The sequence below is a fragment of the Lolium perenne genome, chromosome 4, assembly GCF_019359855.2.
Source record: "Lolium perenne isolate Kyuss_39 chromosome 4, Kyuss_2.0, whole genome shotgun sequence".
In the NCBI taxonomy this organism is placed as follows: Eukaryota; Viridiplantae; Streptophyta; class Magnoliopsida; order Poales; family Poaceae; genus Lolium; species Lolium perenne.
In genome coordinates, this window is record NC_067247.2 from 20,725,235 (window position 1) to 20,740,439 (window position 15,205).

General features: G+C 39.9%; 1 protein-coding gene across 1 annotated transcript; it reads right to left on the reverse strand.

The window, feature by feature from the left end:
* Positions 1-12,568: 12,568 nt before the first annotated feature.
* Positions 12,569-14,946, reverse strand: LOC127348231 (uncharacterized). The gene is made up of 4 exons (XM_071828874.1): positions 14,482-14,946; positions 12,859-13,755; positions 12,676-12,745; positions 12,569-12,576 (listed from the first exon to the last, which is right to left on the reverse strand). The coding sequence occupies exons 1-4, from the start codon at positions 14,524-14,526 to the stop codon at positions 12,569-12,571; spliced, it is 1,020 nt and encodes a 339-aa protein (XP_071684975.1). The 5' UTR covers positions 14,527-14,946.
* Positions 14,947-15,205: the final 259 nt, after the last annotated feature.

The window sequence follows — 15,205 nt, forward strand, 5'->3', positions numbered from 1 at the left end:
AAGGATTAGGTCAAAAGTCTCCGAATAAGACCCCAACATAAACCTTCCATATGACCAAACCTAGGGGGAGTGGGACTCCCCCCTTTCCTTGGTGGGGTGGCCGGCCACCATGGGGAGGAGTCCACTTGGGACTCCTCCTCCCTTAGGCTGGCCGGCCAAGGTGGGTGGAGTCCCTCTGGGACTCCACCTTCCATGCTGATTTCTTCCGGACTCTTCTAGAACCTTCCAGGAAAAATACCGGATCATTTTCAAAACTAGAAAATGACTTCCTATATATGAATCTTATTCTCCGGACCATTCCGGACCTCCTCGTGATATCCTGGATCCCATCCGAGACTCCAAACAAAACTTCGAACTCCATTCCATATTTCCATATCTACTTAAATGACATCAAACCTTAAGTGTGTCACCCTACGGTTCGCGAACTATGTAGACATGATTGAGACTTCTCTCCGACCAATAACCAATAGCGGGATCTGGAGATCCATAATGGCTCCCACATATTCAACGATGACTTAGTGATCGAATGAACCATTCACATACGATACCAATTCCCTTTGTCACGCGATATTTTACTTGTCCGAGGTTTGATCATCGGTATCTCTCTATACCTTGTTCAACCTCGTCTCCTGACAAGTACTCTTTACTCGTACCGTGGTATGTAGTCTCTTATGAACTTATTCATATGCTTGCAAGCTAATTAGATGACATTCCACCGAGAGGGCCCAGAGTATATCTATCCGTCATCGGGATGGACAAATCCCACTGTTGATCCATATGCCTCAACTCATACTTTCCGGATACTTAATCCCACCTTTATAACCACCCATTTACGCAGTGGCGTTTGATGTAATCAAAGTACCTTTCCGGTATAAGTGATTTACATGATCTCATGGTCAAAAGGACTAGGTAACTATGTATCGAAAGCTTATAGCAAATAACTTAATGACGTGATCTTATGCTACGCTTAATTGGGTGTGTCCATTACATCATTCATATAATGATATAACCTTGTTATTAATAACATCCAATGTTCATGATTATGAAACTAATCATCTATTAATCAACAAGCTAGTTAAGAGGCTTACTAGGGACTCCTTGTTGTTCACATAACACACATTTATCAATGTTTCGGTTAATACAATTATAGCATGGTATGTAAACATTATCATAAACACAAAGATATATTATAATAACCATTTTATTATTGCCTCATGGGCATATCTCCAACAGTCTCCCACTTGCACTAGAGTCAATAATCTAGTTTACATTTGTAAAGATATAACACCCTGGCCTTCTGGTGCTTTATCATGTTTTGCTCACGGGAGAGGTTTTAGTCAACGATTCTGACAAACTCAGAAACGTATGTATTTTGCAATTCATTAGCGTCTTCACGCATCACTCATTTTCCAAATGAGTCGGCATTAAATATGTTTGGTCTTCTGGTGGAACCTTAATTCCGCAGTCTGAAATATGTCACCAATATTGTCATACACAATATAGCTTCAAAATTCTCGACATGGAACTACACCAAGTTCTCAAAGAACCTCTTGACTTAACATCCTCAGTCATTGTCAAAACAATGACATAATCTGCCTTCGTTTGTAGAATCCGTCACAATATTTAGAACTCTTCTAAATCTAGCATAGACAACTTCTAGCTCATGTGCTACCTTTTAAACAACACTTAGTCTAATTTGAGATTGAAATTTTTATTTTTATATGTGACAAAACAAATATCGGTGCAACACCTTACAGCGATTTGTTTGTCATTACCCCATATAAAACTATCTATATATCCTTGGTTCTTCTAAAGCACACAGGGATATTCTTACTGTTTGTCCATTGATCATCACATGTATCATTCTGGTATATGCTCCTAACTTTTTAACACAGGACATCTGATTGTGTACATAATATTCGTGATCTATAATCACTCATGTGTTTTTACTTTATTGAGTGTCAGATACACTCAAGTCTTGTTAAACCTTCACATGACAAGAACATTTTCTTAATATTTCTATATTGAACTACTTCAATATCCATTCTATGTACTTTAACTTAAACTTTATTATGTGTCTCAATCTATCTTCATAGATCTTGACACTAAAGATGTTTCAGTCCATATCCTTTCATTGAAGTTAATTCTCAATGAAACCTTTTATAATCAAGTATATAATTACATCATTTATAACCAACTATATGTATCTACATAAAGTATTATAAATATGTCTCAGCGCTCCCACTTAATTTCTTGCAAATGCAAGCCTCTTCATCGTTTCTGATGAAATCAAAAAACTCTTTGACTATTTCATCCGGTGAAGATTCCAACTCCGCGATACTCACTTCATCCAATTGAAGTTCGTTTACCTATCTAGTATTCCACGGACTAGCAAAACAATTGGTTGTATCTTGTATACACCTTTAATACACACTTCTGTTAAGTAATGTATTTTGCCATCCTACTATCATATCTCATGAAAGAAATATGTAGCGATTACTAGAATAATCCACATAGACTATAAGCATTGCTACGGAAGATCTAATCTTGTCGTAGTCAACTCTTTGAACTTTGTCGTAAACAACTTTTCGACAAGTCGAGCTTATTCAAGGATATTCCATCCAAGTCCATCAATTTTATAGATCCGTTTACTTTCAAAAAACATTCATCTATCTTGGATTTCATGGCGTATAGCCATTTTAACGGAGTCAGGGCCCATCATAACTTCTTTGTATGTAGTTGGTTTATCATTGTTCAAAAACAATCCTTTGTTCACAAATCATTTATTTGATCACAAAATAAACCATACCTACAAGGTTCAATAAGTACTTCGATCTCCATAACTATAACATTTTGTAGACATGGGAGCCATGATCATCGTGGCCGCTTCCGGAACCAATTCCGATGCTGCGCTACTCTGATCATTATGCTCAGGTTCATAAACCTTATCAAGTTCTATTGTCCTCCCACTCAAATACTTGGCTAAAAACAATTTCTTGGAAATAAGTAAGAAACATCGACAAACACTTTTGTCTTTGTCTCCATAGTGGAAAGAATTCCCAATCAATCATGTGGGATAACCAACAAAGACATTCATCCGATTTTGGTTGTAAACTTATTTACTTTATGCTATGAATTCCAAAATTTAAGAAAGGACTATTAGGGTTCATACCCATGCCATAACTCGTATGGTGTCATTTCAACGGATCATGATGATGCTCTATTTAGTGTAAAAGCGGTAGTTACTAAAGCATAATCCACAAAAATATAATGGCATCAATATTTTATTTCATCATTGACCCAACAAGGTTTGGATACATCTCTCGGATACTCCATCATCACTATGATACTCCAAGAAACATGAGTTGTAGAACAATTTCATAACTCTCTTAGATGTTTGCTAAAACTCGTAATTCAAATATTTCCACTATGATCCAATCATAGATATTTGACTTTTCTATTACGATGATTTCCACCTCATGCTGAAATCTATTTGAATCCATTCAAATGTTTCAAACTTATTCCTTATCGAATATATCCACATATATATTCAATTCATTGTTGGAAGTTTTCATGAAGTAGAAGAATCTCCCGCACACACCTATGCCCAGTGAACCACATACATCATCATGTCTTTTTCCACTAAGTTAGTTGTCCGTTCTACTCTTGGCCTATGAACGGTATTTCAGTCATTCTCTTTAGAAAAGATTTGCAAGCGCCAAACGATTCAAATATCGAATGACTCCAAAAATCCATTTGCATGGAGTTCCTTCATGCGTTCCTTTCTAACATGACCTAAATGGCGGTTCCACAAATAAGTGGAATTTAAATCATTTGCCTTATGGCATTTTAGCGTCAGTGTTATGTATGTGTGTTTCACCATTAAGATTTATAATAACTTATCCATCGTGCATGGAGTAATGTCATAATTTGAACAACTCATTGTTTTTATTTGACCAGAGCAAAATAACAATTATTAAGTTCTTTATTATAAATTCTAAGGGCTAGATAGAATGCCAACGACGAACATAATAACACTTTATTTTTGTTCCAGACGTGCATACCAACCAATATGATACAAATACCCAAGAATTTCATTGTGTGACCAAACAAGGAATACATCCATAACATGTATATCATTTATATACACCTGAGCTAGACTTTCTAGTCTTTTCTTTTCTTTCTGCCAAAATATCTTTTGTAGTTTCTCTTTTAGCTTTCCTCATTCTCAGAAAAACACTTTAACATCATTAACTTCTAGGTTTGTTGGTCAAATACCAATAACCTTGAGGTTCTTACTTTGAAGTTGATCATCATATGACAAGTGTTTCAGATTTCACTATTAGTAACTTTGTAATATGACGAACAATTTCACTCATAATTTTATCCATCATATCATGACGACTTTTCCGAGACCATGTCTGTACATGCTAGGCTCGTAAAGTTTAACCTCAGTATTCGCATGTGCAAATCTGACTTGCACCCGTTGCATGCACTCGTAGAATCTATAACACCCGATCATCACGAGATGCTTCTAAACAACGAGTCTTAGCAACGGTGCATACTAAGGACGATCATTTCATGGATATTTGAATATCTTTAGTGTCCAACTTAGTTGGAGGATTGGGACGCCGGGCGTCTTCAACCTTCGTACATTCCCATAAAACTTATGAGTTTATGTAGTCTCACTAGATTATATTCTATCATCTTGCAATAAGGTCTTAGATATCACATATATCTCATACCTTGCTTATTTCTGAAAACTAAATTTTCAGCTCCTTACTTTTTCAAACAGATTTGAACTTCAAGTTTCATGGAGACAAGATAACTTTAGGTACTAATTGAAATCATAGCTCTTTGAATCAACAATGTGAGGTTTACTAAAAGTTTGCAATAGGACTTAATCATTTCTTGATTCTTTAACAATACGGTACCAGTCCGTAAAGTTTCTTGTCAGATTTTAACAGTATTTCTATCTCAATTACAAGACTAGCGCTTGGTAGAAAACGGATGCCAATACTACAAATTAATTCAAAATACTACTCAGACTATGTTTATGATAATTAGTTCATGTTTTAATCTAATTACTAATGAACTCCCACTTAATACAACATCCCTCATAGTTGTTAAGTGGTACACGATCCAGATCCACTACACCAAAACCGATCATCACGTGAGATGATGTAGCTTCAATGGTGAACATCAACATGTTGATCATATCATCCATATGACTCGTGTTCAACCTTTCGGTTTCCGTTGTTCCGAGGCCATGTCTGTACATGCTAGGCTCGTCAAGCAAACCCAAGTATTCCGCGTGTGCAACATGGCTTACACCCGTTGTATGTGAATGTTGAGTCTATCACATCCGATCATCACGAGATGCTTCGAAACGACGAACTATATCAACGGTGCATACGAGGGGAGAACACTTTATTATCTTGATATTAATGTGAGGGATCATCTTATAATGCTACCGTCGCGTTCTAAGCAAAATAAGATGCATAAAGGATTAACATCACATGCAATTCATAATGTGATATGATATGGCCCTTTAGTCTTTGCGCCTTTGATCTTCATCTCCAAAGCACGGACTTGATCTCCATCATCAACGGGCATGATCTCCATCATCGTCGGCGTAGCGTCAAGGTCCATGGCGCCGTCTTCATGGTTGTTCACCGCATGTAGCAACTATTACAACTACTTTGAAATAATACTCAACATGAAATATAAAGACAACCATAAGGCTCCTGCCGGTTGCCACAATACAATAATGATCATCTCATACATATTCATCATCACATCATGGCCATATCACATCACCAAACCCTGCAAAAACAAGTTAGACGCCTCTAATTTGGTTTGCATATTTTACGTGGTTTAGGGTTTTCGAGTAAGATCTAATCTACCTACGAACATGAACCACAACGGTGATACTAGTGTTGTCAATAGAAAGAGTAAATTGAATCTTCACTATGGTGGGAGAGACAGACACCCGCAAAGCCACTTATGCAATACAAGTTGCATGTCGAACGTGGAGCAAGTCTCATGAACGCGGTCATGTAAAGTTAGCCCGAGCCGCTTCATCCCACCATGCCACAAAGATGCAAAGTACTCAAACTAAAGACAACAAAGCATCAACGCCCACAAAACAATTGTGTTCTACTCGTGCAACCATCTATGCATAGACACGGCTCTGATACCACTGTAGGGATTCGTAGCATAGAAAACAAAAAAATTCTTACCGCGAGAACGCAATCCAAGCCAAGATGCAATCTAGAAAATGGGAGCAATGAGGGGATGAACGAGACTAACCCTTGAAGATTTCCAAAGCCTACAAGAGGAGGCTCTCGTTGCTGCGGTAGACGATCACTTGCCGCTTTCAAAAGCGCGTAGAAGATCTTGACGGTGCCACAATCGGGCAGCACCTCCGTACTCGGTCACACGTTCGGTGTTGATGACGACGTCCTTCTCCCCGTTCCAGCGGGCAGCGGAAGTAGTAGATCCTCCTTGGAATTCCGACAGCACGACGACGTGGTGGCGGTGTCGATGGAGATCTCCGGCGGAGCTTCGCTAAGCATATGCGGGTTGGGGAGAGGGGGCTTGGGCGCCGGCCCTCATAGGGGTGCGGCCAAGGTGGAGCCAAGAGTGGCCGGCCAGCCCCTCCCCTCCTCTCTTTATATAGGTGGAAGCCCCAAGGATTAGGTCAAAAGTCTCCGAATAAGACCCCAACATAAACCTTCCATATGACCAAACCTAGGGGGAGTGGGACTCCCCCCTTTCCTTGGTGGGGTGGCCGGCCACCATGGGGAGGAGTCCACTTGGGACTCCTCCTCCCTTAGGCTGGCCGGCCAAGGTGGGTGGATTCCCTCTGGGACTCCACCTTCCATGCTGATTTCTTCCGGACTCTTCTAGAACCTTCCAGGAAAAATACCGGATCATTTTCAAAACTAGAAAATGACTTCCTATATATGAATCTTATTCTCCGGACCATTCCGGACCTCCTCGTGATATCCTGGATCCCATCCGAGACTCCGAACAAAACTTCGAACTCCATTCCATATTTCCATATCTACTTAAATGACATCAAACCTTAAGTGTGTCACCCTACGGTTCGCGAACTATGTAGACATGATTGAGACTTCTCTCCGACCAATAACCAATAGCGGGATCTGGAGATCCATAATGGCTCCCACATATTCAACGATGACTTAGTGATCGAATGAACCATTCACATACGATACCAATTCCCTTTGTCACGCGATATTTTACTTGTCCGAGGTTTGATCATCGGTATCTCTCTATACCTTGTTCAACCTCGTCTCCTGACAAGTACTCTTTACTCGTACCGTGGTATGTAGTCTCTTATGAACTTATTCATATGCTTACAAGCTAATTAGATGACATTCCACCGAGAGGGCCCAGAGTATATCTATCCGTCATCGGGATGGACAAATCCCACTGTTGATCCATATGCCTCAACTCATACTTTCCGGATACTTAATCCCACCTTTATAACCACCCATTTACGCAGTGGTGTTTGATGTAATCAAAGTACCTTTCCGGTATAAGTGATTTACATGATCTCATGGTCAAAAGGACTAGGTAACTATGTATCGAAAGCTTATAGCAAATAACTTAATGACGTGATCTTACGCTACGCTTAATTGGGTGTGTCCATTACATCATTCATATAATGATATAACCTTGTTATTAATAACATCCAATGTTCATGATTATGAAACTAATCATCTATTAATCAACAAGCTAGTTAAGAGGCTTACTAGGGACTCCTTGTTGTTCACATAACACACATGTATCAATGTTTCGGTTAATACAATTATAGCATGGTATGTAAACATTATCATAAACACAAAGATATATTATAATAACCATTTTATTATTGCCTCATGGGCATATCTCCAACACCACCACCGACACCGTCATCTCCACCGCTGCACCTCGTCTCCACTGTAACATCTAGGGTTGAATCTTGAGTATTTCATAGGGGAAACTCTCCCGGTGTTGATTACTCCTTGTTATTGATGCTATTGAGTGAAACCGTTGAATCAAGGTTTATGTTCAGATTGTTATCCATCACCATATCACCTCTGATCATGTTCCATATGATGTCTTGTGAGTAGTTCGTTTAGTTCTTGAGGACATGGGTGAAGTCTAAATGTTAGTAGTGAACTATGTTGAGTAATATTTAATGGTTTGATATTTAAGTTGTGGTGTTATTCTTCTAGTGGTGTCATGTGAACGTCGACTACATGACACTTCAGCTTTATGGGCCTAGGGGAATGCATCTTGTATTCGTTTGCTAATTGTGGGGTTGCCGGAGTGACAGCAACCTGAACCCCCGTTGGTATATCGATGCATGAAGGATAGCATGATCTTAGAATTTAAGGCTGTGGTTAGATTTATCTTAATTATTTTCTTGTATTTGCAGATGCTTGCAAGGGGTTTAATCACAAGTATGTATTAGTCCTAGGAAGGGCGGTGCATTAGCATAGGTTCACCCACACAACACTTATCAAAACAATGAAGATTAATCAACTATATGAAGCGAAAGCACTAGCCTAATTCCCGTGTGTCCTCAAGAATGTTTGGTCATCATAAGTAAACAAACCGGCTTGTCCTTTGCGCTAAAAAGGATTGGGCCACTTGCTGCAATTATTATTCTCGCATTTTACTTACTTGTATTTTATTTATCTGCTATATCAAAACCTCCTGAAAACTTGTCTGTGAGCATTTACAGTGAATCCTTCATCGAAACTGCTTGTCAACACCTTCTGCTCCTCATTGGGTTCGACACTCTTATTTATCGAAAGTACTACGATACACCCCCTATACTTGTGGGTCATCAGTTACTGCAATATTGTTATGTTTAATGCTTGTCACTAGTGCACGGGTGGCATGATCTTAGATCTAGGCTCTATAATTGTTGCTTAGATTGTATCTACAAATTGTATGCACATGTCTTTGTCCGGAACCCGAGGTCCCAAAGTGATCTCTAATTGGGATAACCAGAGGGGATGATTTTGATATGAGGATCACATGTTTTCACCAAGTGTTAATACTCCGGTGCTCTATTAAAAGGAGTACCTTAATTACCAGTAGTTTCCCTTGAGGCCCCGCTGCAAACGGGCTGGTAGGACAAAAGATGTTATGCAAGTTTCTCATTGCGAGCACGTATGACTATATATGGAAAACATGCCTACGATATTAATAGACTGGATATTTTATCTTAATGCTAAATTCAATTCTGTCAATTGCCCAGATGTAATTTGTTCACCCAACACTTGTTATCTGGAGAGTTACCACTAGTGTAGATCGTCGGGAACCCCGGTCCTTTATTTTATCATCATTGCTTTTCAATCAATTGCGCACTGGGATATTTTCCAGTGCCATCTCCTCTGTGTTACTGCTACTGCTGTGTTACTATTTCTCTCATATTACTGCCGCATCACATTTCCCTGTCAACACGCCGTCAAAGTAGTACCAACTATTTTCTGGCGCCGCATCATATTACCACTGCTTTCACATCACCCTGTTGCTAGTGCTTTTCCAGGTGCAGCTGAATTGACAACTACGCTGTCAAGGCTTATAAGTATTCTTTGGCTCCCCTTGTGTCGAATCAACAAATTTGAGTTTTACTTCCCTCGAAGACTGTTGCGATCCCCTATACTTGTGGGTCATCAAGACTATTTTCTGGCGCCGTTGCCGGGGAGCATAGCTCTACTTATAAGTTCACCTGGGGAGTACACTCCACCTCTCTCACTGTTTTTATTTCATTTTGTTTTGTCTAGTTTATTTTTGTCTTGTTTTATTTTTCCTACATATATGAAAATCCATGATTATTGCACAGAAAATTTCAGCAATAATTGTTATATCCTTGATTATAAAGAGAGACTCAATTATGCACAAGAATGTATCGACAATTTGCAGGAACCCGTGGAATAAGAAGTTGTTGAACCTGAAAGCTCATTAGATGAAAAAAAGGAGGAGAGTGATGAACAAAAGGAGAAAGAAAGGATTAGCTACCCATGCCAACCTTCTAATGAGAGTAACTCTTTATCTCTTACATTATTTGATTGCCCTCCATGCTCACCAAAGGAGGACGAATGTTATGTTCATGAGGATTCTCTTGAAATATTCCCTGTGAGTAAAACTTGTGAGAATAATTATGCTACTGTTATTTATAATAATCTATGCTATTTTTATAAATCTCATGATAATATTTTATTTGTGTCTAATTTCAAAATGCATGGAACTAAAGAATTTTGCTTGGAGAGTGTTTATGATAAAGCTCTAGATGATGGTCCTATGGTACTTGATGCTATAATTTTGCTGGGACGTCGCCTTATGTTATGGCCTCTTATGCCCTTTGCAGTCTTGTTATCTAGAATAGCATAATTTGCTTTCCGTTGCTCGTTGAATTGTGGTCAGTGACCTCTGCGTGTAATAAATTTGGATCTTAACTCTGTTAAGAGTTGTAATATTTTTGATTTCAGTCGTAGAGTCACTGTTGTGTTACCGATTCTCACCCTGTAGGCCCTAGAGATCTAGGTTAGGCTTATGCCAGATGTGATATCTGGGCTTGTTTAGCCCCGACCTCCAGGGTTCCCGACACCCGTCCTACCAATGCACGCGCAACCCGCTGACCGGTGGTCAATTGATGGAATGGGCATCACCACCACCGACGACGAAGACGGCGGCGGCTGGTAGATTAGGATTAAGTTTTATGTCTTTTAATATCCTATTTTAAATTTCATTCAAATGTGTAAATTATCCTAAATTTAAATTAAATCCGGCTTTATATATTTTGGTTTGAATTATTTTAAATTTTATGTGCCGTAATGTTTTCAATTTCAAATTGTTAACCGGCTGCGCGACAAGATTGCGAAATCTACTCGTCCTGTGGCCCTTGACACTTCCACGGGGACACACGTGTTTTCGTGGTGTGTTGTCTGCCGCGCCACAAACTACAACATTAATGGTGGCGTGCGAGTATGACGTATTAGTGGCACCCAATTGGTGGTGTGTGCCGCATTAACGCCACCTATTATAAAATCCACTCCACTAGAGGTATACTTCCTCCGTCCCGGTTCACAGGGCTTACGCGTATCCCTAGATTGTCAATTTGACAAACTTAATATCAATTATACAATATAAAAATTATATCATTAGAAAGTACAACATCTAAACTTTCTAATGATATATATTTTATCATATATAACTTGTATTATGATGGTTAAATTTGCAACCTAAAAATAGTGTAGGCCCTATGAACTGGGACGGAGGGAGTATTTTTTACTAGTGTATGCATCATGAGGCAATGCTTCATCACCCAATGCATCTTTAGTGAATGTCTCATCACCCGATGCATCATCGGTCAATGCCTGTTTTAGCAGTGCATTTGGTAGAGGGAGCACCTAAAGTATGAGGGTGATCGTCAAGTTCATGTTGTACAAGGTTTTTCAATATGATCGAATGTAGTTGTATGGTATGATATGGTAACTTCACCAAAATGTTGTACAAGATGACCATAACAGGCCTCATGTGGCAACCAAAACAGATTCTTTTGGACTAGAAGCGCCAAAAGGAAGCACTGGCAACCAAACTAAGTGATTACCAAACAGACTACACAACATGACTCAGTGCATGTTCTTGCCTAGCACTACCCACCTCAGCATTTGCATGCAGGCTACCAACGCGTCCAAGGAGATTTTCCAACCCCAACTTGAGGGGTGGTAACTAGGGAAAAAATATAGAATATTTAGAGAAAAATAAAAAAAGGGGAAACCTCTTGAGAGAAACCATCCCACAATATAATTAAGATAGTTGTAATTTCTATACATTGCAAAAATACATGTATGAAACACAACATTCCTCGCACGAAACTACCAATATCACACAACTAAAGGTTCATACAGATTAAATATTTGGCTTGCAGACAATATGCTTATTCATCAAAAAATATTTGGGGTGAGAATATGCCATCTGTTATTCGGCTGACCACCTTTTCTTGTCCACCCTTTTCCTTTGGAAATAATAAAGACAGTGGTAGTGTATCAAGGGCGTCACATTGGTCACATTGTTCGTTCGGTTTCAGAACTATTGTCTGCAAGTTCGGAGCCCGCTCCAGCAAAGCTCTTATAAATGTAAACTGGTGTTCAAATGACGCAAAGCCAATGAACTGGAGCTCTTTCAATAGCAAGTTCTTGGAGCTGCGGAAATCCACCTCCCACCGAGGATTTCTTCTTTGGGGGAATGTCGACCTTACGTTCGCATTGTCTTCACATGCATGGTCCCATACCTATATTTGCATGAGCAGTAAGTTATAATGTAGTTGGATAGGATTTAAAAAAAGTTCCATTATCATTTCTGGTAATTAAGGTAAGCCCCACATAGATATTACAAATATAGGCAAGAAGATTTGTGGAAACAAGGAAACAATCTTTTTACAGGGAAACAACATACTTCAGCTAGAAAAATATTATTCCCTCCGACCACAAATAAGTGACTAAGATTTGTCTAGATACGTTATTTGTGGACAGAGGAAATACTACAAGACTGAGACAACAGAAGTTACCCCAATATGTAATAACTCAATGGAGGGTGCCGCCTCAAGAAAGGCTATCGTCCATTCAATGTCAAAGTCAACAAATATACCACACACAGACAGCTTCCTTATCTTGTTGAATGCGGGGCAGAGTTCCTTTATTTGTAGTGGCATCCAAAGCTGATCACAAGAAAAGAAAATAAGAAGAAAGAGGTAGAGGTGGAGGTTAATATAGCTATGACCCCATTGAATGGAATACCAAAAGATAATTAAAAAAACGGATTAGTACTTACGTTTTCTCCTTGGAAATCCAATGTCAGAGTATGAATGCTTGTGGCTCCATCTAGAACCTCACTTAATTTAAACCCTCGATGCGAAGCTGATCTACCATTTGATAGTTTCAATTCCCCAAGAGATGGGACAAAACCAAAAGACAAGGGTGCATATACAGACAACCAAGTATTCCATTCGAGCCTCTCCAGTTTTGGAAGACAGACCAACTCAAGCCTCTCAAAGCGACACGTGTTGATTTCTAGAATACTTAGTTTTGAGTTTGGTGCATCTATCTTACACGGAGTGCATTCTCCACTATCAGAATGAAAGAGGATTAGGTGCTTTAGTTGCTTGCAGCAGTCAGACAAGATATGGTTGATGTCCAATTTTCCAAAGCATACGTTATATAGACAGAGTCTTGTGAGGCAACGGAGCACAGTAGGGTATGCAGTGAAAAAACCATCCACGTCCTGGGCTCGCTGTATCATATCTTCCTCAGTACGGTCAAGAGGATCTGTTTCGTCATGAACGGTGAGATCCAAATCTTTCAACAAATCACTACTGACTGCATCATCTACAAGTGGGCCAATGTCACATAAGAAAGTGTTGATCAAGTATAGCTGAAGGTGCAGCCTCGAAATGCTCGATCCTTTCCGTGGTTTAGCCAAGAAACTCCTGGTCGCATTTGTTAACGATGCCATAGCTTGATCCATATCATTTTCCTCAGCAGGGTCAGAGCATGGACCAGATAGGAATTCCTTGACATTGATGCTGAGCTCAGGCAGCAACCAAGGAAGATGCATCCACCGTGTAGAGAGCACACTTGTCCTTGCAGCCATATGTGCAGTGAGTCTCCCCAAGATAGAGAGTAAGATATCATCAGTCAGTGTGCTGAGCCTATCTTCACCCTCCAGTTGCTGCAACGTAAATTATAAACCCGTTAGTTAGCTGCCACATGAATGAATTCAGAAATTCCAAGCAGAAAATAGTTGCACAGTGACAAGAGCAATCTAGCATTTGATAAAGCCAAATATCTCCCGAGCACACTTGCTAACAGTAATTGGGTGAGCTGATTCCGTTCAGATTGATCAGTGTCATGTATTTATGTTTGTATAAAATTGGTTATATATAAACTGCGCCCGTACACTGCGGATCTGAAAAGTTCAGTACAACATACTGTGTGCAGCTATGCCGGAGGAGCTCTAAACTAGCTGGTTTTTATACCTCACAGAGTAAAACACTTGTACAGTTTTCAGATTATTTGTGAGGATCAAGCGCTAGAACTACCATACTAACTGATAATGGAATGCCAAAAATATGAGAAAGGGAAAAAACTGAAGTATTCTTAGCCGGCCACTTAAATATGGTATCGATATACTTTGGTTTTGAAAAAGAAAAGATGTTCCAAATATAGCCTCTAAGTACTTCTGCATTGCTAGAAAAAGCTGCTACGCATCAACACAATGCTTTCTCAAGCATCACGCCTGATGCATGAGGACAAATGTGTTCAGGCTCTAAGCATGTAGTATTAGTTGAAGATACAGCTACTATTTGTAGAATGTTATATCAATAGAACTGAAAACAACAGAATATGAACAAAGAGATCAACATGTAATACAAGAAGAGAGGGCTAATTGACTTACTTGGTTCTGGCTCTTGGAGCTGTTATTATCGTTGTTGGCATCCATGGAGAAATCCAGTGAGCTGGTCTGTGTGATCTTCTTTTAGTTCTTCTATATTTTGAATCCTTCAGGCGACTGCCCAAGACGATTGTTGCAGCTTAGCAGGCGATTGTCTCCCTGACGAAAACCCAATACTAGCACCTTCCTATTCTTCTGCTACTATAAATAATAGCCGCAGCCCCTCCCGGTCCGAAGGGGAGGAGTCCTAATCCGACTGGAGGTGCCGGATGATTATTATTGCTATTTCTAAATAATATAATTTCTCAAGTGTACAGCGGAGGAAATCGAGCCCTGTTCACGCTCCGGAGGTCGAATTCTGTACTGCCGCTGCTGCTATTGATCCGGTCATATATAAATCAACAATCCCGTGAAGTAGAAGGTAAGGCGGAGGAAAGAAAATATGGCGCGCAATCCCTGTCGTCCTCGGATTCCCTGAAATTTGACCACACGCGCAGAGTCAGAATCTGAATCGAGAACGGGGTCAATTGGACGCAGAGCAGAGGAGCTGGCGTCCGTGCCTTACTTGGAAGGGAATATGAGGAGACGGCGGCGAGTCGGCAGACCTGAGCATTGCCCGCGCGCGCGCGCGAGAGAGAGAGTCAGAGGAGCTGGATTTCCGTTTTATATCTCCTCCCCTGTTCTTGAGCGGGCGGGCGCGCGCGCGGGAATTACAACATTTATGTAC